This window comes from Denticeps clupeoides, chromosome 5 (genome assembly GCF_900700375.1).
Source record: "Denticeps clupeoides chromosome 5, fDenClu1.1, whole genome shotgun sequence".
Taxonomy (NCBI): Eukaryota; Metazoa; Chordata; class Actinopteri; order Clupeiformes; family Denticipitidae; genus Denticeps; species Denticeps clupeoides.
This window is the reverse complement of record NC_041711.1, coordinates 16725164-16752516: the sequence shown is the minus strand read 5'-3', so window position 1 is coordinate 16752516 and position 27353 is coordinate 16725164. Positions and strand designations below refer to the sequence as shown.

The window sequence follows — 27353 nt, the reverse complement described above, 5'->3', positions numbered from 1 at the left end:
GGCAGGGTTGGAGAGAAGCGGGGAGTCATTTGAGGCAACCCACATTCTGAGAACAGATCCAGGCCCATCTGGGCTCCCTGGAACAGTCCTGCAAATCAGCTTGTGTCAGCCCAACCCACCCTTCATCTCTTTTGTTTAGTTTACTTTTGCACACTATCGTCTTTTAAAAGATTCAGGTTTAGCTGACCGATGATATCCAGTACGCCCCTTCCCCCCTGCTCTGGATTGGTAGCTGTGTGTTCATGAGCCAGTGCTCGAGGCGGCTGGCTTGGCCCACCATCCTGCTCCTTTCTGTGAAAATAGAGACTGTTGAATGACAGCCATTGGCAGATGCAAATGGATTCCTGGCAAAGGGCAGCGTCACGTGACTCTATGTTCACTAACCTAATATGCACGCAAAAAAATAAACTTTGGCACACGCACAAACAAAAACACACTTATGTATTTTTGGGGGGGTTGATAGCTAGGGCTCTAAGATTTCGGCAACGTGGAAAACGCGGACAGAATTGCAGAATCCAACAAATAAAATAGAATCGTAAAATGCGTTTCTGGCCGCTGCAGCCCACTACACGTGTTTCCTGTTGAGGCGGGCCGTCCGCACACCAACGCAACGTAAACCTGCGACCAGCTATCAGTGAGGCTGTCAGTGCCGAATTCGGACCACTTGCACGATTGGTTCCCCCGCTAACTCGGCAATCCCAGTGCAGTTCAGCAAACTCTTGGTCACGCAAACAAATCTGCTGATTCAAAATGGGATTTTATTAACATGGTTTCAGTGCATAATGCAAGTGGGCACTTTTTTTTTTAATTCCAGGTCTCCCCAATCTTTGTTTATTTGATACGTTTTTATGTTGATTTCAAATGTGAAGCACTTTTATTTTACAGAATGTGTTATACTGTGAAATAGTTATTTGCATGAAATGCACATATTATTTACACGTAAATGGTTGATTAAATGTGATTAAATGATTAAATGTACTACATTTTGGGTTTTTTTTTCCATCCACTCCATATTCACACGGGTTTTAGGTGAACAAATACATCTATAACCGAAATCGTGGGATTCAGAAGAATTAAGATAAAAATCACGCATACAGCATAGTCAAGAGTCTTGAGCCACACCTTAGTCTTCATATCTTAAAACGTGTTGTGTGCATGTAGCAGTTATTTGGAATTGCATGGTGGCTCAGAACTGAGCTGACTGTACTTTTCAGCATCAGCCTCTATCATGGTTATTAGCGGCTGTAGATGCTGGAAAATGTAATTCTCTCCTGACCCCCTCCGTACATTTCGACGGGGTGCTGAACCAGTCCAGTTCTTGTGTAATTTTGGCATGTGACAGCTTTTCTCCCTCCCTCCCATCCTTAAGATGGACGTTATGAAGGAATGGGAGGTAGGTCAAGACATTTGCACGGTACTGTATTTTATTACCTGAGGTCCTCACAATTCTATACAAGTGTGCCATTGTGTGTGTGTTTGTTCGTTTGCTCATGCTTCGGGTATGAGAGTGCGTCTGCGAGGCCTCATTAATGTGGCTTATTAATGCAGACGAGCCGCCCAGGTAACCCGATCCCTTCTGTAAACTGCAGACCTGGCCGCCGTCTCACACCACTAAAACATCCATTAGGAGCCTGGCTGTGGCTTCAATGTTTGCCCTGTCAAAGATCAAAAAGAATATATCACACCACCACCGCCACCATTCCCCCACACAGCTTTACACGCACTGGCGTAAGGTGTGCAAGTACGTACCCCATGCAGCTGTTGTGAAGCTTTTCATTTAGCTGTATATCACCAGGGAAATTGGCTGTCAGGTGGCACTCAAGGTCGAAGGGGAGGTTAGGAAGAGTCCAAAAGTATGGCGTACAGCGCCTATACCGCATCTCTCCCTTTCTCCAAGCCCCACACTTTCTCCACATCTTCATTCAACAACCAAGTATGAGGTTGCAGGCCTAGCCAACTCCAGCAACAATGAGGGGCTTTGTGTCTACCTGCTGCTGCCAGACAAGCAGCTGCCTCACAGGAGAAGCGAGCGCTGCTCATATGTCGACGAGGTCTGCACTGGTCTGCGTGTGTGTGAGAGAGACCGTGTGTGCAGGTCTTTCGGGGAAAAAAAGGGATTTTTATGTAAGCGTGATATAGAAAACATGTTATAAAACATTTTGCATTTGTTTCCTATTGGACCTTACATAATGATATGTGGGTTGAGTGGTACATGTTATGTGGGCCTTTTGTGTGAGAGGGAGGGAAAAGTGTGTTTGGCCGTGTGTGGGGGGGGTCATGGAGTTTGTGCGGCATAGAGGAACGACTGCTGATGGGAAGTGTGTGTGCTTTTTGTCAGTGCAGATGTAGGTCAGAGAGTATATAGGTCTGTTTGGGTACAGTGTGTATTTGTGTGTGCGGGGTGGGGGGGTTCAGGCCAGTGGGAAACCGTGTGGAGTGAACGCGGCGGCGGAGAGTGAGCGCAGAACCCTGCACTGCCCAGCCGGGCCCCTAGCCTTGCGTGAGGAGAGATCGTGCGAACTTTCAACCCTGGCAGCCGACAGCACAGTTTTTTGGGAAGAGAGCAAGAGAGAGAGTGAGTGAGGGAGAGAGGAAGGGAGGGAATGAGTGGGTATGGTAGAGGGGGGGTGTATTGGGGGTGCTCAGAAAGAAGTGTTTGGTTACACAAGGATATGGAGTTTGGTAATTAAGATCAGCGGGGAACCTAACTGCGACGGGCCGTGCCAAGAAAAAGAGAGCACTCTTATTTTCCGCTTCAGCCTGTGGTCGAGCCGGAGAGAGAGAGAGCAGGCGGGGTGCACGAGGGGGGGGCACGAGGTGGTTGGAGAGAGAGAGCAGTCTGCAAGTGGGACTCTGCGCTCTCGTGCCATGAAGTGATTTAAAGTAGGAAATGACCCACCAGTTGACTCGGCGACTGCCAGAAACGCAGCATTAGATCCGAAAAATGGAGCGCCGCCTTATCAGAAGTGTTGAAAGTAAACTTTGGATATTAATAGCAGTAGATTGAGAGAGAGGTGGGTGTGGGGGTGGACCAAACGTCAGGAATGACACACAGGGACGTTTTCTTACAAGTCTTTCGGGGGTCAGAAAGATAGGAATGTAAGACACTCTACCTGCGCGAGGTGCCAAGAAAGCATCTCTCTCTCTCTCTCGCTCTCTCTCTCTCTCTCTGTCCCCCTCCCACTCACAGATCGCTACAGGCTCCAGCTTGCTGTCCTTGCAAACCTTTCACCATCTCTCTGTTCGCTGGCTTTTTGTCTGCAGAGACTAATTACAGCGTAGCCATTAATATCCCGGCCGACACTGGTGTAAACGGACCTCCAGCAGAGCCTGGCTGGGCCACGCAGACAGCCATATCTGCCAAGGGTTCGAGCCGGAGAGCAGCTCCTGCCTCGCCGGGCCTTGGCCACACACCCTGCAGCGCGAAGGAGACCTGGAGAAGGTCCCTGTAAGCCCCAGGAAGCACAGGCCAGGTTAAAGGTCCGACCTCCCCTGGCCTGTGTCTGTCTACTGTGAGAAAGAACCGGCTTTTGTCCTCAGGGCCTTTGTACTGTAAGACTAATTAAACAGGCTTGTCCGGCGCTGAGACCCTGCCGCTGTTGGTGTAGGACTGTGGGTGGTGTTTAGGTGTCGTCAGCCCCGGGACGTGTCTTCATAGCATAGTCGGGGATCTGAAAGCACCTGGACTGGCCATATTTATTCACAGACAGGAAGCAGCTTGACAAATGAATAGTAGCTTGACCCTTCTTTATTGGAGCCAAGAAATAATATCCAAATATTATCCATTAAGCTGTACCATGAGCAAACCAGTACAAACACAGCGATTGATCCACAATTTTTTTATCTTCCTTGGAAACGCAATTCAGGCAGAATTGTAAACAGGTTTATCAGAGTGCTGTTATCGGGAACAATTGTCGCTCCCAATCAAAATCCCAGGGTGGAGCTAATTGTGTTGGGCATAAATAAATAAAAGAAAACTATTTACAGCAATCACGATATCGGCAAGCATCATGTATCATGACACAGCTTAATTGGCCGGCTCTTTACCTGCAGTATATTTTGTTCACACCACTTATAAACGTATTCCATTTTTTGTATGTCTTTTACTATATTGCTTTTGGGCATTCAACTTATTGGACCGTAATTACAAGTTTAATATTAAAAAGATGTTGAGGTCAAGTAAAAACATTATTACATAACATTGTTTTTGAGTATTTTTCTTTAAAAGAGCTACTATCCATTGGGGTTTTCTATCATTTCCTCTACCCTAGTATAAAACTGTAATCTGGGTTCACATGATGGGAGAAGTGCCCTCTCTCAGGGGTAATAAAAAGATGAAGGACAATATTACATAAATGGATGTTTGGTTTTGAGCATGATACAGTCATAAATCTATGAAGTATATAATAAGATATCAATTTCATTTCTAGACATAGACTTCCAAGTTTTATTTTAATTTCATTGATTTTGTCCAAGATATGAATGTGGTGTTGGAATAAGCCCTTTGCCACTCAAGTCATTGATTGTCACATGTGGCACACGCCACAGCACAGCACCCAGTGCACCCAGTGAAATGCAGCCTCGGCTTTAACCCATCCCCTGAGGGAGCAGTGGGCAGCCATGAACTTAGCCACCAGGCCATCACTGCCCCACTGTAATGGAAGTAAGTGCTGTTGTTTACGAGACTGGGCAGTATGTGGCCGAGAATGTGGGGGCTGGTCAGGATATTGAATTCATGGTCAAATTTGACTACTGTTTATATTATGCCAGTCACGGCGTGGCGATGTACAGTGCGACACACATGTACACTGGTGTTGACTGCTCATTTTGGATTTTTGTTGCTTTGCGGTGCCAGTCAGTTGTTGGTATGTCGGGTTGTGTGGTTGTGGTTTGGGTACTTGACCTGATTTATTGTTGTCTAACATTGTCTCTCGGGGTGCGACTGAGCACTGACAGCCTTGGCCCTGGAACCGCTGTCCCTTCACTGAACCTGCTGCAGCAGAACAGAGCCAGGTGACCTCGGCCCTGATGAACAGCTCGACCCACTGGACGGGAACTGGGGCAGGAAACAGACCTTTGGATTAATCTATCGCTCATATCAGCTCATGACAGCTGAACCTGACAAAGACATTTTATGGGAAGTACCAAAAAAAATTTAAATAACACCCTGATGTTCATCACAGCTTATGTCTTCTTCTCTGCTTACAGAAACAGGCCAAAGTTTGCAGGAACAATGCATACAGTATAGAATATACGATGTAAAAAAAAAAAGAAATTTTTAAGGCAGCTGTCGTATCCAAAACCTTAATGTAAAATATATGGTGGGATGAAAATTAACTTTCTCCAATGCGTTTAGTTTTTTCATGCCATGAGGTATCTGTAGGCACACATACCCTCACAAACTACATTCCAGGGAAGGCTTTCATATGGGAGCTGCGTATAGGAGTCATGCAACCATAACCACATCCTGTTTAGCGTCTAGCGTCATGAGAGGGGATGGTCAGAACAAACTGCGACCCTCACAATGCCCCTGTACACACAGCGAGGAACACATAAACATGGCGCCGTCTCCTCCAGGCACCACTGTCCTCCGCCGCGGCTGCATGTCATCTTCCTCGGCTGAGGGGGCCCGGGTTGTTTGCAGAAGGGGGGCTTTGCGATGTCTCCAGCGGTGAACACCGCTCAGGAGGACGGCATGAGGAAGGCGTGTTTAAATTTACACCTCGTTTGGTGATGTATCCGGAGCGGGATGTAGTCAGGAAATGTTGGTCTAAAATAGATGGTAAAAAAAAATAAAAAATAAGATGGAAATGATTGCTTTTGCTTTTGGCCATTAGCGTATCCCCCTAACAGACCATTGTCCCGAAATACACACATAAACACGCTGCGTTTTTTTCCTGTGGAAGCTGGTCAGTAACAGAAGAGCAGCCGTAGACTAATGAGTTTCCCTGACAGGATGTGGCCTGTGTAAACAGAGCGAGATAGAGAGAGCGAGGAAGCCAGAGGAAGGTCTTTCTCACTCGCTCCTTCCAAGTGTCTGGCGTTGTTGAGGTTAAACACAGAGACTCTGTATGGGGCCGTAATTTGAGACTGTAGTGATTCGATTAGATTTACCGACCTAATCGCTCTGGACGCTTGTTCTGGATAATTGAAACCTCCTCCTGTCAGGCGTCTGTTTCAGTCATCTTGGGACCACGCCCATTACAAAACCTGAATAGTTGCCCCAACCTCTTCATATGCTGGGATCTACTGTTAGGTGGTCTCTATAGAACATGTTGGCCGGGGGGGGGGTACTAACACACTTTGGTGCTAGAGTTTCAGAACCTTTACTCCACTTCCAGAAGATCCGCAATAATGTTGGAAGGGGGGATTCTCCCACTTGCAGCCATTTCGACAGCCTGATCTAAAGGTCTGATATGCAGGCAATATGATATGAAATTCAGCAAGCTATACTGCAATGCTGGACTCGTGTCTCCACAGGATGGGGAGGAAGCAGATGATCGGAGAAATATCGTTCTGCAAGTCTCCCGCCGAGACACACACGCGAGTCAATATAGCTGATCATCGCTCTGGGACTCCAGTTGGGCCGGGTTGTCATGGTGGTCGCTGACGAGGACGTTTCCACCGGCGGCGGCACTGTAGTGCAGGGGAAGAGGCAGAGTGCCTCTTCGCCCTTGGCCTCTCCCCATTCCTGCATGCCAGAACCTGCCCTCTGACAGAGCGAGAGAGAAAGTCGGGGCGTACGGCGCAGTGCTGCCCAGACTGGAAGGGAAACAATGGGTCAATTCATCTGCGCAGCTTCTTTTAAGTCTTTAAAAGTGTCGCTGGGCGAGTGGGGGTAGGACTGGTTAGGGGAAGTGTTGGGGTATGTAGGGGGAAGGTGAGTGGGTTCGAAGGCAGTGTTTTTTTTTTTGAAGGAGTGTCAGTAGTTTCCTTTCAAGAACAGCCTGTGATGCTTGAAGAATGAGCCTTAACATGTGCAAGCATGTCAGTTCGGCCAGACAACCTCAGGGGAGCCCCTAGTGGCCGCAACGCGTGGGCACGAGGGCAGAGTTGCGGCTAGTTGGGGGGGTGTGGTTGTCTCCAGTTTTATGGGAGGTGTTGAGGTTTTGCTCTGCCAGCCGGTTCTAATTAAACACAGAAGGTGGGAGATGTGGGACCGAGGAGAGATGGGGTTTAGCAACTTTGGAATCTGGACCAGCGGAGTTCCCTGGGATCTCACAGACCCTCCCTACCCCTCGCCTCCCCTCACTTTTCCTTCTCCTTTTCTCTTCTTCTGCTTTGTTCGCATTATGTTTCCTTTTTTCCCCGCGTTTCCTTTTTCTGATGTTCTTCAAAATCTGAAAATACTACCCAAATGGAAAACAGGCTGCCAGACCACATTGAGAGCAGAGCAGAGGGCCTGAGGCTGAGACTCCCAGGCTGCAGGGGGAGGTGGCACACAGACACACAAAATCTGACACTGTGCACACGCCTGAACTGTACTGTTGTAGTTAACATTTCTATCTGATAAGACGATTGGTTCCTGTCTAGCACGAAGGTTGCGTCAGGTTAACCTGGTCCAGATTCGACCGTTTGCTGGAGTCTCGGCTGAGCCAGCAGCATAATAATGCCACCAAAACACCGAGTGAAGGTTTGGGGCCTAATGTGAGGTTGACACAAAAGCAGCTGATCGTGTTAAGAAACGGTTCTGTGGCAACACCTCGATCTTTGGCTCATTGTGTGCCACACTCTGCTAATGCTTCAAGAAATGTAAGGACGTTTCAGGTCCACTGAACCTTTACACGTGCCACTCCCTTTTTTCACATATGCAAATATACTGTAACCCTCAGAGCTTAGTCTCACAAAAAACGAAATTTCTTATCCATTTTAGTTTCCCCTCCGTATAGCAGGGGAGTGTAATCCCAGAGTCAGAACACAAAACTCTGAGGAGTTTTGCAGGCCTTAGGCAGTGTAATTTTTCTCCAGAAAGTTTAGAGAACGCAGAAGCATGTACATAATTACACTCGTGCATTGTGTGTAATTAAATTCAAAGAAAGAGTAAAGGCCTAAGAATAATTTGAAAGGAAGGGGATTTCAAATATTTACACAACCACATTACATCTTCAGCCGCATATGCGCTATAAAAGATGACATCGACACCCTGTTCTTACTGTTAAAGTACAGTGGCATCCATGTAATTTGTTGTCGCAAGAGCAGACAGTGGGGCTTTTGAAGGAATGGCCAGACATAGTGGAGTGTGTGTGTGGACTGGAGCAGAAACTGTTTATTTTGCACCGGGAGCCTACAGTCGTATCTAGACCGGGTGGCACAGCGGCTTTTTGGGCAATGATCTTCATCTTCATCAGTCTTCTAATTAGTAATCTAAATAGGGAGTTTCTGTAGAAAACTGGATACCCCCCGTTTACTCCTTTCGGCTACGTTTATGCTTTTATGCTGTCGCTTTTGATTGACACTGAAGAACTGCCTGCGCAAATGTTTTGTGAAAGGCACATTTTTCGTAATGGAGTACGTGTGCAAAAGACTTTTATGAATATTTGAATTCCCCTCCAGCTGACAGATTTGCCTGTGGCAGACAACAGCATCTAACACCGTGTCAGACACACGAGCTGATGAAAACAAACATCAGAAAAACGGGAGGTTCCAGCTTTCATTAGCTGGCTGTGTGTATATGTCAATACAGAGATCTGACCCAAGTGCTATATATAGGCAGCCGTTGTGTGCTTTATTACTGCTCATGCAATGAAAAAGGAACAAAGAGAACCAAGTATTAAAGACTGACAGATGAGTTATGATGCATATGTGCACAATGTTTCAGTGTTGTGATTGGCTGCAAACCATAACAGGCTTGCACTGTGAGAGCAATAAAAAACAGGGACAACACAGAAATGAAAAGAGTGAAGGATCAAGGAAGCTTGTTACCTACCGGAGGTTCATTTGACATTTAAATGCAATGTCCTGTGTGCTCGTTCTGGACAAGAGGGTCCCATGGAACTTGTTTTGCATAGAAGCAGATTTACGGTCAATGTTGGTCAGGGCTTTTGAAGTAGTTTTTACTGTTAAAACATTCATGTAGAAGGATGTGTGAGAATGTATTTCATGTATGAAATACCTCATTATTTTGTCATAGCTTCTCTTTATGAAACTGTAGTAGGATGTACATTTAGGTCAGCCGAACAAATGAATAAATATATTATTTATTAAATATATAATGAAAATATTAATATTAGCGTTGGGCATAGATTAATTTTTTAATTAGATTAATCTCACTGTAATCTTGGAATTAATCTAGATTAATCTAGATTAAAATGGCTCATTTGAATTCTGCGTTTAGGTGGTACTTGAGACTGGAAGAACTCCTACAGTAAACTAATTTGGCTTTGCACAAGGTGCAAACAACCTTAGTCTTGTCAAGGTTTCCATTGGGAAGCTTCTTAAAAATAAATTTTCCCTGAAGCAAACACGGCGGCTTCATAGCTGCATCCATGTTACCACGTCACGTTTGAGGTGGTAATTTCACCGTTCGAAGACTCGTTCTCGCCCCCTACAGTGCAATTCGGCTAGGTATACATCCGCGCTAAAATATCAAGTCATCATAGCTTGTGTAGTATAGACCCAGCTCCCAACCCAACTTTGTGAATAGATTAACGCCGATATTTTTTTTATCGCCCGATAAGAGTCTCACGTTAACGCAGCACGTTAACGCCAATAACGGCCCACCACTAATTAATATATTTATTATATATTAATATTTGCAAAGAAAACAATGTATTGCCTTTTCTATACATTTTAGGGTGGGCGAAAACTTCCAGCCTGTAGTGTAGCTACATGTACGACAATGCACTTGGATAGATGGGTGGTAGTAGCCTAGTGGGTCCCTGTCCCTGTAACTACTGATTGTAAGTCGCTCTGGATAAGGGCATCTGAAAAATGCTGTAAATGTAAATGTAAAGATGATTCATCTATCGTCATCTAGCTTTCGTCCAGTAAAGAGGATTGGGGTTTGTTCTCTAGAACACATGCCATTTCCTGGATCCAGACCCAAGTGAATAAAAGTATATTGCATATTCACTGTAGTTATCAAACAAAAAAGCAAACCTATTAAATCTCAGGATTGTTCATTATCACCACAATTTCTTCAGGGGAGATTCTTGGTTTTTTGATGGAATAGGACCGGGTGTGAATTCAGTTCAGTACAGCACAGCTTTAGAATGGCATTAAACTACAATTCCTCAGAACTTCAGAGCAAACATATATTTCTAAAAATTTGTTTGGTTATGTGAATACGCACATGCACACAAGGCCAAGGAGGATTTGTATTTATTTATTTTAATGGCATTTAGCAGACACGCTTATCCAGAGAGTGTGTGTTACCCACTAGGCTACTACCAATGCCTACGATTGGCCTGAATCTAATTTTTGATACAGTAAAACTCTTGTTACGGCTGCTGGTTTTGATCGGTCCACCCACCTTAGCTGCCAGAGGGTCCTTTTTTTATATCGAGAAATTTATGAACTTCATTACGCTTAAAGAAAGTGGGGGAGGGCGAGCAAAGCGCGGCGGGGGAATAGAACCAAGTCTGAAAATGCTGGAAAGTGGTCCCGTTTGTTAGCTAATGGGGTTCAGGTGCTGTCAAGGCTGCAGTCTTCCTCTGCACGCGATGGCCATTAACCACCAGGCCAAACAAGGGCCTGCCCGCCCTTTTCCTGCGTCGCTCTTTCCCCCGCCTCCCACTTTTCACACAGGCTCTTTCACTGCTGCTCATGTGCTTCTGTCTCTCTCTCTCTCTCTCTCTCTCTCTCTCTCCTTCTCTGTCTGTCTGTCTGTCTGTGATGAATCATGTCTCGTTGCCCTGTCTGGGTAGTATCAGTAGGAAAAGGCAGCAGCTTGTTGTGTGTTCTGCAGTGGGTGGGGACGGGGGGGTCTCAGCGACCGGGCTCGGGGGTCAGAGATGGAACAGCTTTGTTAATGCACTCTCAACCTTGGTCCAGCTGTTTCCCCAACGCGGGCCCAACCAGTCTGTGTGTTTGTGTGTACACTACTCCCTGTATATACGTGTTTACTGAAGCAAGTAAAGCATTTGTAAGTGCTGCTGTGGTGTAGTAGAGCAGCATGTGTTCGGGGTTGGAGGTCTTTTGCTTGGACAGCAGTGTCTCGAACTCCCACACACACACACACACACACACACAGACACAGACACAGACACACATGCAGAACTGCTGAGAACGTTTGAGCCTGCTTCCGCCACTGTGTGACAGGATGCATTTTATCTATTTCACTTCTTGACTGGTGATCCTAAACTGAAGCGAGGAGCCTGTAAACAGACAGGGGACGTGGCCCTTTGCTACGGTGGAGATCAGCTCGCCTTACCTTGCTGTGATCTGGGGGCAGCAACTTGTCACTTTGAACAAATGTTTCCATAACATTGGCACTGTGCAATATCAGGGAAGATGTCCGCATTGTTTTTTACTGTGTCATCTACATGGCTTTTGGCAAATTTTGGCTTTAAAACACAAAATAAATTAATTGAATGTGCCGCTGTGCCGGGGTGCTTTAATATTTAGACTGACAGTGTTTAGTGTTAATTATTCAACCTTAAATTCATAATACAAGCAAGAACTCTGGTGCCACCCACCAGATTTTAAAAATCTTATTATATTTAAAATAAATTATATACTGCTTTTTCAAAAATGCATTACTAGAAACATTAGAAATAATCAAATAATATTGTGTAGGCTGTATTAACACATTATTAAGATGCATGGTTTTGAACAAGATGTATAGGGTGCATCTTTAGTCCCCCCGTCCCTCTCAGGAGCTTCAGTCGGATTGAGTTTTTTCACAAAACTGTGCTCTGAATGTTCAGTTCATACAACATTAAGGATGACTCTCTTTCTTAATCATAACACACTGACATTTTCCTTTAGTTGCGTTGGAGAGCCTCTCGCATTTTCCACTCTGACTGGATTAGATATCACACGTATTTGCTCGGCACACACTCAGGGACCATCTCATGTGGCGAGGGTGTCTTTGATATGTAGCCCAGAGCTGAAGAGCGCCTGTAGCCGAGTTCGGTGTGCACGCTGAACGCCCATGTGGGTCTGGGCCATGTGCAGAGACAACATCTGCAGCCTCATTACGGGATTTACAGAAACCTGCCGTCTGCTCACAACACACGCAAAGGCACGTACGCACACATCTACCTGCTGCACGTATCCCAGAATGCCCCTCTGTAATGATGTCCTGGGGTTCTCTTTTCATTGTCAGACCCTCTGGCTCTCCTTCCGATTGAGTTTTCATAATTACCATCAGGATCCAGATAGCCTTTCCTCAATATGTCCTATCTGCTCAGCCACACTGTGCTTTCCCAAGTGGCTGAGGTCTGGAGCTGTGGAGTCTTAACAGGAAGAGCAAGGCCACCCCCTGGGGCATAACAGCAGCCTGGACACCAGCGCTGATTAGTGGTGTGACACAACATGGTGAGGAGCAACATTTAGGGGAAGAAGTCACCCCATGCACCGCCGCATTTCCAGACCCCCTTTTAACGGCAGACTAAATGGCAATAATTTGTTAGACGGCACAAATCCCACTCCAGATGATCTGATGATTATGGCAGTTTGGCCTTTTTGTTATATCAGTGCAGTTACATTTGATATTTGATTTTGTTTGGCATCATTATACGATTCTCATTGTAATCATCGAAATTGTTAGAAATCTGATCGCTTCACCATTTTCTAGGTCTCGTTTTTTTTGGTATGGCAAATGGCACCGCACAGAAAGGCTTGGAAACACACTGAAGTGGAACATTTCAGAAGATCCAGTCGCTGACTCTGGCATTGATGAAGCCAAGGGAAAGGTTGATATTATGAGAAAATGATAGACACTGTCCATTAATTTTCATGACTCTTAATAACAGACTCTGGGGACATTCTAAAAAAAAAAATAAGAGCAGCTGCTGAAGAAATCATGGAAACTTCTGGACTGATCTACTAAGATTTGGCAAAGGGAAGCCCCCCCTTTCATTTATAGACATTTTGACTCCATCATTGCAGCTTTTGGGTTTCTCCCCTTCTTCTGATTAGACTTCTGAAGCAAATACTCGTCCTGCCAAGAACAAGACAGTCTGCCTTCCTCATCAGAGCACCAAGGGAGAGAGAGACCTATGGTGTGGTGTCAGAGGCTAACCCTTGCTCACTTTCCCATGATCCTTTGCTCAAAATAAAAAAATAAAACATATATTCATCGGCCCTGCTTCTGATCTCACTCACTTAATTTCACATTTTCTTGCCTCTGCAGAGCACACAACACTTTATACAGTCATATCAATAGGCCATAGTCTTTTTAGTTTTGACTGCTGGTTTAGCTAGTCTACTGAATGAAATAGCAAAACATCTGTGTCTTGTGGGGAGATATTTTGGGTTTGGTGCTAGAAGTGACTTTTCTCTCTCTCTTGATAAGCCGGGAAGGTTCCAGAAATAGTGCTAAATTTCTGTGTTGGTTTCTGGGGAAACAGACTCCACCCTGCGTGTTGCATTACTTCAGGTCCCAACAGTCACACGGCGATTGGCTGGCTGGCCAAACGCTTGTTCTGGATGTCCAGTTAGTTAGAGGCTGAACTGTCAGCGTGCAAAGCCACTCCCAAGGTGTCACTGGGTCTTGCAAATCGGAAATCTACTGAAAAACACATTTCTTTCGCACTAGTCGTGCAATCGGCGAAGTAAACCCGTATGCCAGTATGTCACCTCCTGTCCAATCCCTGCCTCACCCAGGCACCGAAAAAAAGCTGGGGTGTCTTGATTTATGATGCAGGGTGAAGGCCTCCCGTCAGAAGTCTGAGCGCACACAGCGACCGTTTGTTGAAGGCGAGAGGAACAAGGCCGCACTTGTTCAGCGCTTCAGCATGTGCAGCTGGACTGAAACCTTATCCCCTTTTCAGGTGCTGCGCGGCGGTGGAACACGATAGGTGTCGGCCTTGGCTTTGCTTTCGTCGGTCAGGGTTCTTTGAGTCTATCGCACATTGGAGTAATATGGCGTCCGCACTGCTGTTGCTTTTGCGGGCTCATTTAGGACTTTGCTGCGGGTTTTCACATTGAAGGTTGGTACTAGTGATTGGTGCCTTGACACCCCGAACTGCTTGGGTTGGAGAGGCGAAAGCAAGCAATTGAGGTTTAAGGGATGTGGCCACTTTCTTTCTTGCACAAGTTTAACAGAACGTTTTCACACAATATCCGCTGTCTTTCGGACACATTCTGCATGTGTTGCAGCCGCATAAAGCCACGACTAAAAGCCCTGAACATAGTTGTTAGAATGAAGCTCATTTTATGGTCATTAAAGATCTTTGGTGTGTTATTATATTTAACTACAGTTGGGTTTGTTTCCTCATCCGCACTGAAGCTTTTTAGGAGGCTTTGATGCAAAAAATAGAGAGGCCTCTGGACATCTGGAGTTGGAGAAATGTGTCTCAAATTTCAGTGTATGATGTGTGTGTGTTTGTGTGTGTGTGTGTGTGTGTGTACATGCACTAAATCACCCATAAGCCTTGGCTGTCTGGCTTTCGTAGGGGAACAGAGTAAATAAATTAATGGTTATGGAGCAGAACGAGGGAAAGAACATTACTTATGATTTGCTCGATCTTATAAATCTTATTTCACTTAACAAGGCAAACATTTGCCTGACTGAAGTATTGTGTGTGGGGGAGGCGAGGGCCCAAATGTTGTTTGTTGTTTGCATGAAAATGAACAATAGGCTCTTACCACATATTTCTACATAAACCATGTTGTTCTTCTGTCTGTTGCAGCCACTATGAAGAAGACCAGTGCAGGGTGGCCAGGGGACCGTCAGAACACGTTTGGGGGAAATGGTCAGATGGTCAGCAGCTTAGATGGGGTCAGCTTCACAGAGGGAGACCTGCTTCTCCAGGTAGAGTAAACATTCGACATAAACCCCTGTTCCAGAGCTTTGTATGGGTCCCTTCTGTTTGTGTGTGTGTGTGTGCTGTTCACCTCATTTCACTCAAGATAATGGCATCCTTCAGCCTGTCTTGGGTTGTTTTGTGTCTGCCTATCATGCGGGTGCAGCGGTACCAGATAAACATCTCATCCAGTAAATCGCACTATTCACACCCACCACACACACTGTGTTTCAACACCACTGAAACCCACTCTCCACAATGGGCCAGGGCCCTGTTGATTTATGACCATGCTGGTTTGACTGGGGCTAAGGAGTTCCTTAGCTGGGAGCGCAGGGAACAAAGGCTTCCAGCTGTCCAACTCTGCAGCCATGATCGCCATAGTCATCCTTCAACAATAGATATTTTTCTGTAGCAAACATCAATTAATTTTATCGTTTTTTTAGACAACAACTTTCTCCTTTATCCCTCTCTCTCTCTCTCTCTCTCTCTATATATATATATATATATATATACACACACACACACACACACACACACCACGTTCTTGTGGTGTGTGTGTGTGTGTGTGTGTGTGTGTGTGTGTGTGTGTGTGTGTGTGTGTGTGTGTGTGTGTGTATATATATGGACCCCTACCCCCTTTACACTTACTGTTGATTTGTCTGAGTACTGCTGTGGTCCAGGAGTACAATATTTCATCTCACTCTGTATATGTATATGGATGGGATGACACTAAAGCTGTACTAACTTACTTAAGGGATTCCAAGAGTAATAAAATGATATTAGTAATAAAATAAATTAGACCATATTTAGTACATTTCCATCTGACTGAGGGAACATTGAGAACCTGAAAGTCCCTCGGGGGTTTTGGACCAGTCTAATGTCATTACGTTGTCATAGACGTCCTTATTTACAATTACTCCTCTGTCTGTTAAAAATGTGCCATCTCTCTGCTCATACAATAATGCCTCTAGTATAAACTAATAGCTCAATTTTATCATGATTATCTAAAATTCATAAAAGTCATTTCTTAAAACCACGTTCTTGTGGTGTATTTAACAGGTATAATGATAAAAACAGCTAATTATACAAAGTAATAAAATACAGAGTACAATATTGTATAGCTATATTACCAAGCCTAGCATAATATCCTATCATAATATCCTACCAATCCAAAGATAATATGTTTCAAAATGTAGCCCAGGCCCTGCATAATTATGTGGTGATTTTAGGAGAGCTTGGACTTCTCCAGCTCTCCACAGCACTCCATTGTTTCTTTTTTTTGCTCTATTACACATTGACATTTGCTCTAGCAGCCACATTCTATTGAATTAAAAAGCAACGTACAAGTGAGGAATAGCACCCAAGCCTCAGTAAGCAGAGAGTCAAGCCCATGTTCTGTTGGATGGAAACTTGTCCAGGAATCAAAGGCAAAAACAGATCAATCTTACATGAAGAACCATAAGCATTCAGCGAGCATAATCCCCCAGGGGTTGATTGATGCCAATACATTTTGCACCATCAGTAATGGTTACATACTGTGGATTCTTGGAAACTTGTAATGAAGACATTTCAGTAGTCAAGGCCACATGACGACCAGTAGAATGTGTCTCTCTCTCTCTCCCTCTCTCTCTCCCTCCTCTCTCTCTCTCTCTCTCTCTCTCTCTCTATATATATATATATATATATATATATATATATATATATATATTTATAGAGAGAGATATAGATATGGATAGATAGATAGCCCATCTTCTCATTCAGTGTGTTTTCTTTATTTTCATGACTGTTTACATTGCTAGATTCTCACATTCATAACTATGAATGAACACATGTGGAGTTATGTACTTAACAAAAAAAGGTGAAATAACTGAAAACTGAAAATGTTTTATATTCTAGTTTCTTCAAAACAGCCACCCTTTGCTCTGATAACTGCTTTGCACACTCTTGGCATTCTCTCGATGAGCTTCAAGAGGTCGTCACCTGAAATACTTTTCCAACAGTCTTGAAGGAGTTCCCAGAGGTGTTTAGTACTTGTTGGCCCCTTTGCCAGTTCACCCCAAACCATCTCAATTGGGTTCAGGTCCGATGATTGTGGAGGCCAGGTCTCCACTTTTTGTTAAGTACATAACTTCATGTGTTAATTCATAGTTTTGATGCCTTCAGTGACCAAATGGTCATGAAGATAAAGAAAACACATTAAATGAGGAGGTGTGTTCAAACTTTTGGCCTGTACTGTATATTTGTATATGCATTCAGTGAGCAATATCTGCATTGTAAAAGTTAAGGAAATTGTGAGAAAGAACATCATTTGAATCATTTGCATGAGTTTTGGAATTTCCTAGGCACTGGAGAACAGATGCTAATAAACAAGCTAAAACAAAGCTGAGCATTGTGTTAATTGCTGTTTCTTGTGGGCAAGCATGTTCATGCAGTATGCAAACCAACCGTCAAAGGACACAAAGTAAACCCTGGATGTTTTTTTGTTTATCTTTATATTATATCTGGTTATTATGAGTAGGTGGTACATTTAGAACAGTTTGTGCTGTGGCTTTGGTACGTTAGTGTCTCTCCATTGTACTTTTTCCACCTTCCCTGTATTTCTCTCTTCTAAGTTCCTTTTTGTCTTGAATCCGTTGTATTCGACAACTGTATTCATTTCCCCCCATTTATGTTACATTTTTAAACCATCTATGTAACCATCTTGTGTTTTTGTGCAACATGTACATCAAGTCGGTCCTCAAGATGAAAGAAAATGCATGCCGAATTCTATCCAGTGCAGCTTTAGAAGTTACCAAAAACTCTTTATATGTTTTTTGTGTGAATTTGAGTTTCATGTCTTGACCTGGTGCTCTTGTTGAATTTTGTTCCCTTCAGGCCCTGAATGGCTTTGTTCTGGTCATCACTGCTGAGGGATATGTCTTCTATGCCTCTACTACTATTCAAGACTACCTGGGATTTCACCAGGTAAGCAGCAGACCGTCTTTCCCCAAAACATGTGACAACAAACGCAAGGTTCATTTTTCTTTGGATTAGCATTTTTTGTGCTTCGAGTTTGCTCAGGCATTACTTCAGCTATTACTCATGACTCGTGTTTACTGTTACGAAAAGGCAGTTTGTTTTTCAGGTGAACTTCCATGTGAACTTCTGTCAGTGTTTATTGTCTGTTTATTCCAAAATGGCCAACGGCGTTAGATGAAGAAACAGAAATTGTGCAGTAGTTCTTAAAGACACCTTTTTCCGCCACACTCGCTAATTAAGTGTCGTCCTAGACGTACGAAGGGAAATGCATTTTGTATTTATTTATTGCAGGGTTTCCCGATCCCATTAGAACGTTTTAAGCGCATTGAGACAGAAATACTCCCTGTGTTCACATAAACAAGCACAGGCAAACCGCCCCACACACACTTTAGACTTTAAACACACACTTTAGGGAATTCCTTTCACTGGCCAAAACAAAGCAGAAACGGTTAAAATGGGATTCCGTACGTCTGTGTGGGCTGCTTGTTTACATTTTCTTCACCTGCCCCTCATTCACCATGGCAACCGAGTAGAAGTAGACGTAGACGTAGACGCTACTCCACCACCCACAGCGCCTGCAGCGCCCTGAAAGGCACCATTATCTGGGTTTTATTGCACACCTTCACTGGCATATCTCCTGAATCGGCAACTAATCATTTTATATTTCCAAGCAGTGGCCCCAAAACCAACCTGTGCGCTTGCTTGGATCATATGAAATAAAAACCATTCTTTCTTGCAAAATTCATTTAAGAGTCGTTTTTGCCCAATCTCTTGACACGTTTGACCCTATGGACCTGATATTTAGGCACACTCTGCATTTTGTGTTTGAAGTCAAGATTTTAGGGCTACCGATCTATATTCTTCATTCTTCTGCCCATTGGCAACAAAACATCTCCATTCTTAACAGTTACTATAGTTACGTTTTTTTTTCTCCTCCAATCATACTTTTGGGTATTGTCGACCTCAGTGGAGTGATTACATTTCAAAACTCATGCTTACAATTATATTTGTGCTGATGATCTTGCGAGTTTTTACTTCAGAATGTTAGACATTTCAGTGAATTCTGCTAAATGATATTTTATATTGGTACAGATTGGTACAGCCTTTGCCTTCGCTGCTGATTTGCTGATTGGTCAGATGTCTTTATGCAAGCTAATAGCGCAAGAATGCAAAGACAAACAAAGATTATGCATTGTGGCCCTTGACAGCTGTGTTTGACTTAAAGGTGAAGGTGGAGGTCACTTGAACAGGAGATTGAACACTTGTACAGGGAGAAGCATTATTCAGAGCTGGAGTGGCATTATTCAAGCTTGTCCGCCTCACCTTAAAACAAACTACTGCTCGGGCTATGCCCGCAAGTACTCAACTCTGAAAGCCAGATAATAAGTGTTTGATGTTGCCAGCACAATTCCTTCAGTTCACCACACCCACCTTTTCTGTGTGTACTGGGGCTGTGCTTGTGTGAGAATTAATGGGCTGCTTATGTACAGGCCAAACGTATTTGTCCAGAATGTTTGTGTACACTTTTGCATGGGTTTTAAATACAGACCTGCTTATTTGGTGGTCCAGGGGGGGGGCTTTGCATCCTGTTAGGAAATGTGGGTGAATGTGTACATAAGGCTGACAGTCGCACTGTGATGGGTCTGCAGGGCAGCTCTTGGTGCAGGAAAGCATTGCTGGATCTCCTCAGGATCCACTTTCAGCTGGAGGCTCTGGCCCAAGGCATTACAGTAATTGGCACACACAACTCAGTAATTATATACCTGCTGAGAAATTAGGTTTATTTCTCCAGGGTTCTCCGGGTAGACCGACAAATCTGGGACAGACAGATTTTGCCATTAGGGGGCACCACTCTCACATTTCTGTCTAATCAGACAGAACACAGACAATTAATTTCTCCATTAAAGGGCAGTAGCTGTTATGATTGGATTTTTTTCTGAACCCTGTGCACATCTCACAGGACAACACAGAGTGTTTTAACTTTAAAATGGTAGAATATCTTTGGTTAATTCGCTTTTTATGTGTGTCTCCCTTTCAGTCTGATGTCGTCCACCAAAGTGTCTTTGAGTTGATCCACACCGACGATCGGGCTATGTTCAGACGGCAGCTTCATTTTGCTCTCAACCCTACACAGGGTGACAGAGAGGATGATGGTAGGTGTCCCACCGACATTCAATCAAACTATTTTAAAGTTCAAATTACAGACCAGAGAGTCCATGGAATCCAAAATAGCCACAGTGCCAAGGTCTTAAAACAGCAGCAAAAATTGAAGAAATGTCTGCATAATGCTATGATGGCGAAAAAAATGTTTGTCTATATTTTCACGTGCAGTCATGCAAAGCAGCAGTGAAATCACCACCAACATCATCAACTACAACCCCCAGCACATTCCCCCTGAGAATTCTTCTTTCCTGGAGAGGACATTCTGCTGTCGTTTCCGGTGTCTCCTGGACAACTCCTCTGGATTTCTGGTAAACTTCTTATCATTTTCCAATTTGTACATTTATGTTGTGCATAAAACACAGGAACACATGTGTTTGAATAGTTAAGTTATATCACACAATAACACGTTAAACTTATCTCTCCTTTTCCTCAGGCCTTAAACTTCCATGGGCGCCTGAAGTACCTTCATGGCCAAAACAAATTGGCTGAAGATGGCTCCATGGCCCACCCACAGCTGGCTCTTTTTGTCATTGCCACACCTCTCCAGCCACCATCAATTCTCGAAATCAGGAGTAAAACCCTGATTTTTCAGACCAAGCACAAGCTGGACTTTACACCTACTGGGGTTGACTCAAGGTGAGATCATTCCACCAATCTCTGTTAAGAAATACAAAGAACGTGGTGCTGCCAGTTGTTTTGAAGAGCTAATGTCACTATATAATCCAAATTACTTATCTGTGACATGGTGCAGATCATTTGTTAAAAGAGCAAGTGGCCTAATTTGTGCCCTAAGGAAGACACCACCGATTAAGTGCTCACTTATAAATATTTTGAAACCAGTAGATTTGACATAGATTAGGCTTTTGAATTTGAAAAGAGAATTTTCCAGGCCTTGAGAGGTTTTGGAATACGAAATAAACATACAAAGTAATGGAAAAGTAATTGATTTACACATGTATGTATAATGAGAAATATTTGTCTGTTTTCAACTACAGCATTTAAAACTAGCGCAGGTCCATAGTATCTTTGCTAGCCTTACATAGTGAGCCACGTCATGTGGTACTACATGCATTGCTTCCATATTCCAGCACCTCTGCAGCCGTGTGTCTCATTTTAAAAGTTATGTAAATTGCAGCTGATGATCTATGCCAGAGCCCCATTTTAATCCGGCTCAGGCTTCTGCGAACTTGGAGGAAGTAACACTGTTGTTTAAGTTAAGCTTTTCAGGACTGTCATAAGTTCAGTTTAACAATTTTCTGGTAAATTCGACTTTTTATCACATTTGCACAGAAATTTCAGAGAACAAATTGTCATGAAAATTTGCCTCAGAGCAATTGAAAAGTCATGGAAATTCTTTTGTAAAAACATGAAAGAACCCTGATTGAAGGCAGATTTACAATAAGACTTATTTTAACGCCTTATTTATCCCTTAAATTTCAGAGGGAAGGTGGTTCTGGGCTACACTGAGACTGAACTGTGCATGCGTGGCACAGGATACCAGTTCATCCATGCTGCTGACATGATGTACTGTGCTGACAACCACATAAGAAGTAAGCCATTTGTAATACACCCATGACAACTCAATGTCTGGCTGAAGGGACAGTTGACCCTGGAAACCTGAATCTTTCTGTTTTGCAGTGATAAAGACGGGGGAGAGTGGCTTCACGGTTTTTAGACTCCTAACCAAAGGTGGGGTCTGGGTGTGGGTCCAGGCCAATGCCAGACTTGTGTACAAGGCTGGAAGGCCAGAATTCATTGTGGCACGCCAGAGAGCATTAACGTAAGGTTCACCAATCCCTTATTTCTTGCATTTGCCTAAAAAATACACTTTTAAATGTTCCTTTGCATTTTAAATAGAAATGAAGAGGGAGAGGAGCATCTTCGCCAGAGGAAGTTGCAGCTTCCTTTCAACTTTACCACTGGAGAAGCCGTCCTTTATGAAACCATGCCTACTCTGGGACCACCTAACATGAAGAAGATGCCTGACCAAAACGTGGATCCAGACTCCCTGTTGGGTTCCATGCTGAAGCAGGACCATGCATTGTATAATCAGTCCAACAACCCGAACTCCCTAGAGCAAGCCTTCATGGACAGCCATGCTCTGTTCAGTGTACCTGGAGATACCCATGCCTGGCAGCATCCAATAGCCAGCTCTAATACTAGTGTCAAGCCAGAGGACACAGTCAAAGACATAATGGAGACTCTGCAGCAGATTATAGGAGACAATGACATTTGCCATGGTCTGCAGGATGAGACGGATGTGGATAACATGGAGTTAAAGGAATGGGAGAACATATTGCTGAAAATGAACACAAGCAACAGTGACTTGGATCTCACTGAAATTCTTGCCAATGATATTTTCTCATATGTAGAGGATCTATTCAATGAGGATGGCTTTCAGACACCAACTGGGCAGATCAGTAACCCTCAGACAAGCCAGAGTACCTTTGCAGATGTACCTGACTGTTTTCCTGATGTCGAAATGCAAAACCACTTGGTGGCTCCTGGAAACCAGGGCCGTTGCCAAGTTACATTGCTCAGAAACACTCAGGACCAGGCAAACTTTATGGGACTTGCAAATCAGGAGGCAAGCCCAGTTCAGGGCATGGTGAAGTTGACCCACATGGGCCCTCAGATCCCACTGGCACAGCCGATTCAAGCTAACAGTATGATTGCACAGCCTTTTGGCCTAACACCAGAATTAGGCAACCAGAACATTATGAGCCGCAACAACATCCAGACTTTCAACCCCACCCTCACTGGGCAGTACGCTCAGGCACAGAACCAGTTGAGGTTGCCGTCTCAACAGACTGTGAATAACCATCCACAGCAAAGCAGCATGGGCCTCCACCACCAAACCCGCCTGTCAGCTGGGCCTCAGAACAACCTTGGACAGGTCCAGACCGCCCCAGCACAACCCCTTCAGGACCAGAAAGCGCTTTTTGGGCCCACAAGCCAGGAGGGTCAGTGGGTGTCCCCTGTGCTCAACTCCAACATAACAGACAACATACAAGGAGTGCAATCAGTTACCAAGCAGCCAAGCATTGCTTTAAATTCAACACCCGCAAATTGTCTTCAAGGACACTTTTCTCTTCACAGTCAGAATCACAGAATTAATTCATGGCAACTACCACAGCAACCGCAACAGCTGCCCACATCTCTTGTGAATGACCATAACCATATGTCTGGCTGTTATAAACAAACCACGGACTTACATAGAGATGCACACTCACAATTTGTGCCTCCAAGCACACAGAGCTTCATGACTGGCTTCAGGCCTCAAAATGACCCATCGGTGGGTTTTGCAGTCCCTCAAGCTGAGCAGCTGACCAAAAACAGTTGCATGTTTGAGAACCAAACCCCATCCACTCAAATAAATAGCATGGGCTACAATCACAGTGGGCAGGCTACATTACTTCCACAGTGTCAGAATATGAAGACTATACTGAACCATGGCCCACCACCATCATCATGCTTTTATAAGGGGAACCCTCCTGAAGTCAATGGAACATCAGCCATCCCACAGGACGCCAGCATGAATTCCGTTTCTCACAAGATGACAGACGCTCAAACACCAGAAAATCTGTTGGCCCAGCAGGAGTTCTTCTCATGCAGTGGGGAGATTCAGGTGAGAAAATGTAAAGAATTACATTCAGAGAAGATTACTCAGACTGAAATATTACTAATTGTAGTGCTGGTTTCATAGTTTCTAAATGTTTGTCAAGACCGATTATTATAGATTAATTATGATGTTATATTTCTCATAACATAAGAATGATATCAGATATAATCAAATATATTCTTGTAATTTTTTATTTTGTTGTCCTTCACACCTACAGATGCCAAACCATACAATCAAGGAAAATGGATCTTTCCACTTCCCTCTGCTGGTTAATGGAACCACCTACTATTCAGATAACAACCAGGCCAACCGCTGTGACTTCTAAAAGCAGATCCTCCGACATTCCTGCAGAGGAATGGACAGCAGCACTCGGCTATAAAAAAGAACTACAGGCTCTTCTTTTTCTTTACAGCTTGAATTATACAAATGATAGTGAATGGACCTAAGAGACCCTGTGTATGTAGGCCTTTCAACATGGAAGACAGAGAGAGAACTTTCACTGGAGCCCTGTCTGGGTGTTTAATGCCCAATTCATACAGACAGAGTTTTTAAAAAGTAATAACAGGAAGTTGCAAAAGGAAATATTTATTTTTGGGGTATATTCCTTTTTTTGTATTTCATTATGGAAAGGAGTGTGAATTGATGTGTCAGTAGGTCAGCTTACTGACTGAGGACTCTGAAATGAAGTAAGCATTTAAAGGGGGTAAGGACTCATCTGATGGATAATGTTTCCTATGAGGCGGTTAAGTGAAAAAAAAACACTCTTTATTTATTTGGAGGACCCAGACTCGAAAAAAGGGAAGAATGTGTCTTTTTAGAGTGGAGTCCCTCCAAATTATCCCCACTGTCAACTACCTACGCACTTATGGATTTTATGGACACAGATGTTAACCATGATGAATTTATACAGCTGATTCCCATTTCTCTACACCCAAAATGCCAGATGGGCAATTTTATGCTAAATGCAAGCACTGCTAAATCAGTCAGAAGTAGAAACTGTAACAACTCTATACACTTGGCTTTCTCATACATCCCACACCCAAAGTATCACTGGGCAACAAAACAAACAATTTTTTATCTGGCCTTTAAAGTCCATTCACATTACAGGAGGGAAAATTGACCAATTCTGGTCATGCAGCGGAATATATAAAGTGTGTGCCACCAGATATGTGAATTTAGTGTTTAGTATGTATGTATGTACATAAATTATGTATCATCAATTGAGGCAGATTGGACTATGCTGCAAGATTTAATTCATCAACAAAGAATTATATAATCAGTTATGCAAATTAATTATGTGAGGTTACACTCTCATATTAACGCACAAGACTAATGTCTCCATCTAGAAAATACTTTTTTATATGAGCAAGAAAGGAGCCACAAATGTATGTTGCAATTTTCCCATCATGCTCTGCAGGCTCTTACAAGTTTTTGATATATTCCCTCTTTAATTCAGATTGTTATAACATTAATATAACATTTTATATTGTGGTATGCTAATCAGAATGTTATGATAAAGGACACCATTTAACTAATTCAGCTTAGTTTTCTTTTTTTTGTAAGCATTGAAATCCAAATTATCAAAATGTAATGAGCCATTTTTGTTTTCTTAATGTGCTGTCATTGTTTCTGTGCTTTTACTGGTATTTAACCACACAATACCCACATGCATGAACACACATACATAATCGCACAGCCGCAAATTAAAATACTTTTGGTGTTTAGAGTAAGAAATATAAGAAAAAAGCTCCAAAAACCTAAAGCATGCAGAAGACATATCTTCAACTACCAGCAGACATCAATACTCTTGGCATGCTTAAGATCATATTCTTTCTATTTTTATTGTTGTATTATGTGTGTTCATTCTACAATTCAGTTTGGTGTTTTTTTTAGAGTAAATAGATGGAGTTTGATATTTTCCCCCCTTGCCTGTGTAAGGGCCCTACTTTCTGAACACTGTTATGATTGTACTGAAATTCAGAATACTTTGAATCAGGAAGTCAGGGCAGTAGACTTACACTGAGGGCAGAGGGGGAAATTGGCAGACCTAATGTGCCTTAAATTCACATTTCACCAGAGTGTAGCCTTTGTATTTGTAAGCAAATATGATTGTCTAATGTTTTTATTATGTTGTAAATACGTTATACATATGTAACATTTCTTATCTTTGTATCAACAGAAGCATGGCAGAGAGATCAGGCTTTGTAACTTTATAAATATTTTAAATCACAATTTTAAAAAGTCCATAGAAACATATTTTAAACGCTTGATCTGCTTAAGCGTCTACTTTCTCTGGAGTAAGTAATGCAGAAAGACTTACAGTACTATTGAATTTAATATCTTTAGATTTCAGGACATTTTTTCTAATTTCTTCCGCCCCAACATGGCCTTGGCTGAAGTTAAGGCAATCTAAAGGATTGGCAGTTGGTTTAATCTTTTGGTCTTTTTGTTCGGTTGGAGCCCGAGCAGTAAAGAAATGTAAAGCGGCAGCTATTTTTTTTTTAAACATCATGGGGGCTTTTTAAAGCTTTTGAGATGGACAGTGAGTGATTTAAAGAAAGGATTATAGAGCCACATTTGTAAAAAACAAAAAAACAAAAAAAAACAAAGTGCCTTAAGGTTTCCTTTCAAACACACAGGATTTTGCAACATTATTTTTTAATGTTTTTTTGTTGTTGTTGAATATAAATACTTCCACTACATTGTACTGGATAAAAGACAATCCCAAATAAAATTAATTACCTATGAAAATTTATTTAAATATGTCCCTCTAAATGTAAATGAATTTTCGACAATTTCCTTATTGATTTTTGTACATATTTTTCAGACATTTTGCGCTTTACGTTTACGTAGCCGCTTTACGTAGCCGCTTTTTGGTTGTCTGGTTAGTCTGAAGAGGGAAGTGGTAACGCAGCTTCCTATTGGCCATGGCCGTCACTGAGTGCTGGTTTGTGGAATGGTAATAATTGAGTGCGTTGGTCTGAGTTGAGCTATGTTGGGTTTGCGGAACATGACTCATAGCGAACATAGCGAAGTGGTGGCCAATTGTGGGAATAGGAGGGACCTTTAGTAAAGGCCTGCAGTCTTGGCAGTTTAGTTTTCCCTGAGAGCACTCACTGCTATTTAAACCCGTGTGGCTTTCAGCCCGACTTCAATCTAGACTAGTTATGAAATGTTAGCCAGCGCACTAGTGCCAACTTTCCAAAGTATTCTTATCTTCTGCTATAATAATCGACCGACTTATTGAAATGTTTTCTGCATGCTTTAGAACAATGGAAGCACTTGCTACTGTGTATGTTTTTTTTTCTGCTCTTGTAATGGTATTAGTGTGAGGCCAAGTCTCTTTCCTAAATGCAGTATAATTGTATTATTTACAATTTTTTGTTTCTGTGTAAGCATTTTTTGTCTGTGTGTGTCTATGTGTGTGTGTCACCTTGCCTTATTATGACTTTCACTTATTATATACGATTTTGTAAGTTCTCTGCACAGTTTTGAACCTGTACGTCTTTTTGACAGATTTCCAAAAAATACAGCATATATATACTAGCTTTTATTTGCAATAGCAATAATCGCCGTGTTAATTGTGCCTCTCAATATAAATATTTCATCTTCATCTTATTAAAAGGGTTTTAATGACA

At 43.1% G+C, this 27353-nt stretch overlaps 1 protein-coding gene across 1 annotated transcript in view; it reads left to right on the top strand.

The window, feature by feature from the left end:
- Nucleotides 1-27353, top strand: part of ahr2 (aryl hydrocarbon receptor 2) — a 49860-nt gene extending 22507 nt beyond the window's left edge. Inside the window, exons 3-11 of the mRNA XM_028980036.1 lie at nt 14799-14920; nt 17787-17876; nt 19969-20083; nt 20262-20401; nt 20527-20729; nt 21534-21643; nt 21732-21873; nt 21951-23721; nt 23933-27353. Of these exons, the coding sequence (XP_028835869.1) occupies nt 14799-14920; nt 17787-17876; nt 19969-20083; nt 20262-20401; nt 20527-20729; nt 21534-21643; nt 21732-21873; nt 21951-23721; nt 23933-24040 (2801 nt within the window). The 3' untranslated portion in view covers nt 24041-27353. The remainder of the gene's footprint in view (nt 1-14798; nt 14921-17786; nt 17877-19968; nt 20084-20261; nt 20402-20526; nt 20730-21533; nt 21644-21731; nt 21874-21950; nt 23722-23932) is intronic.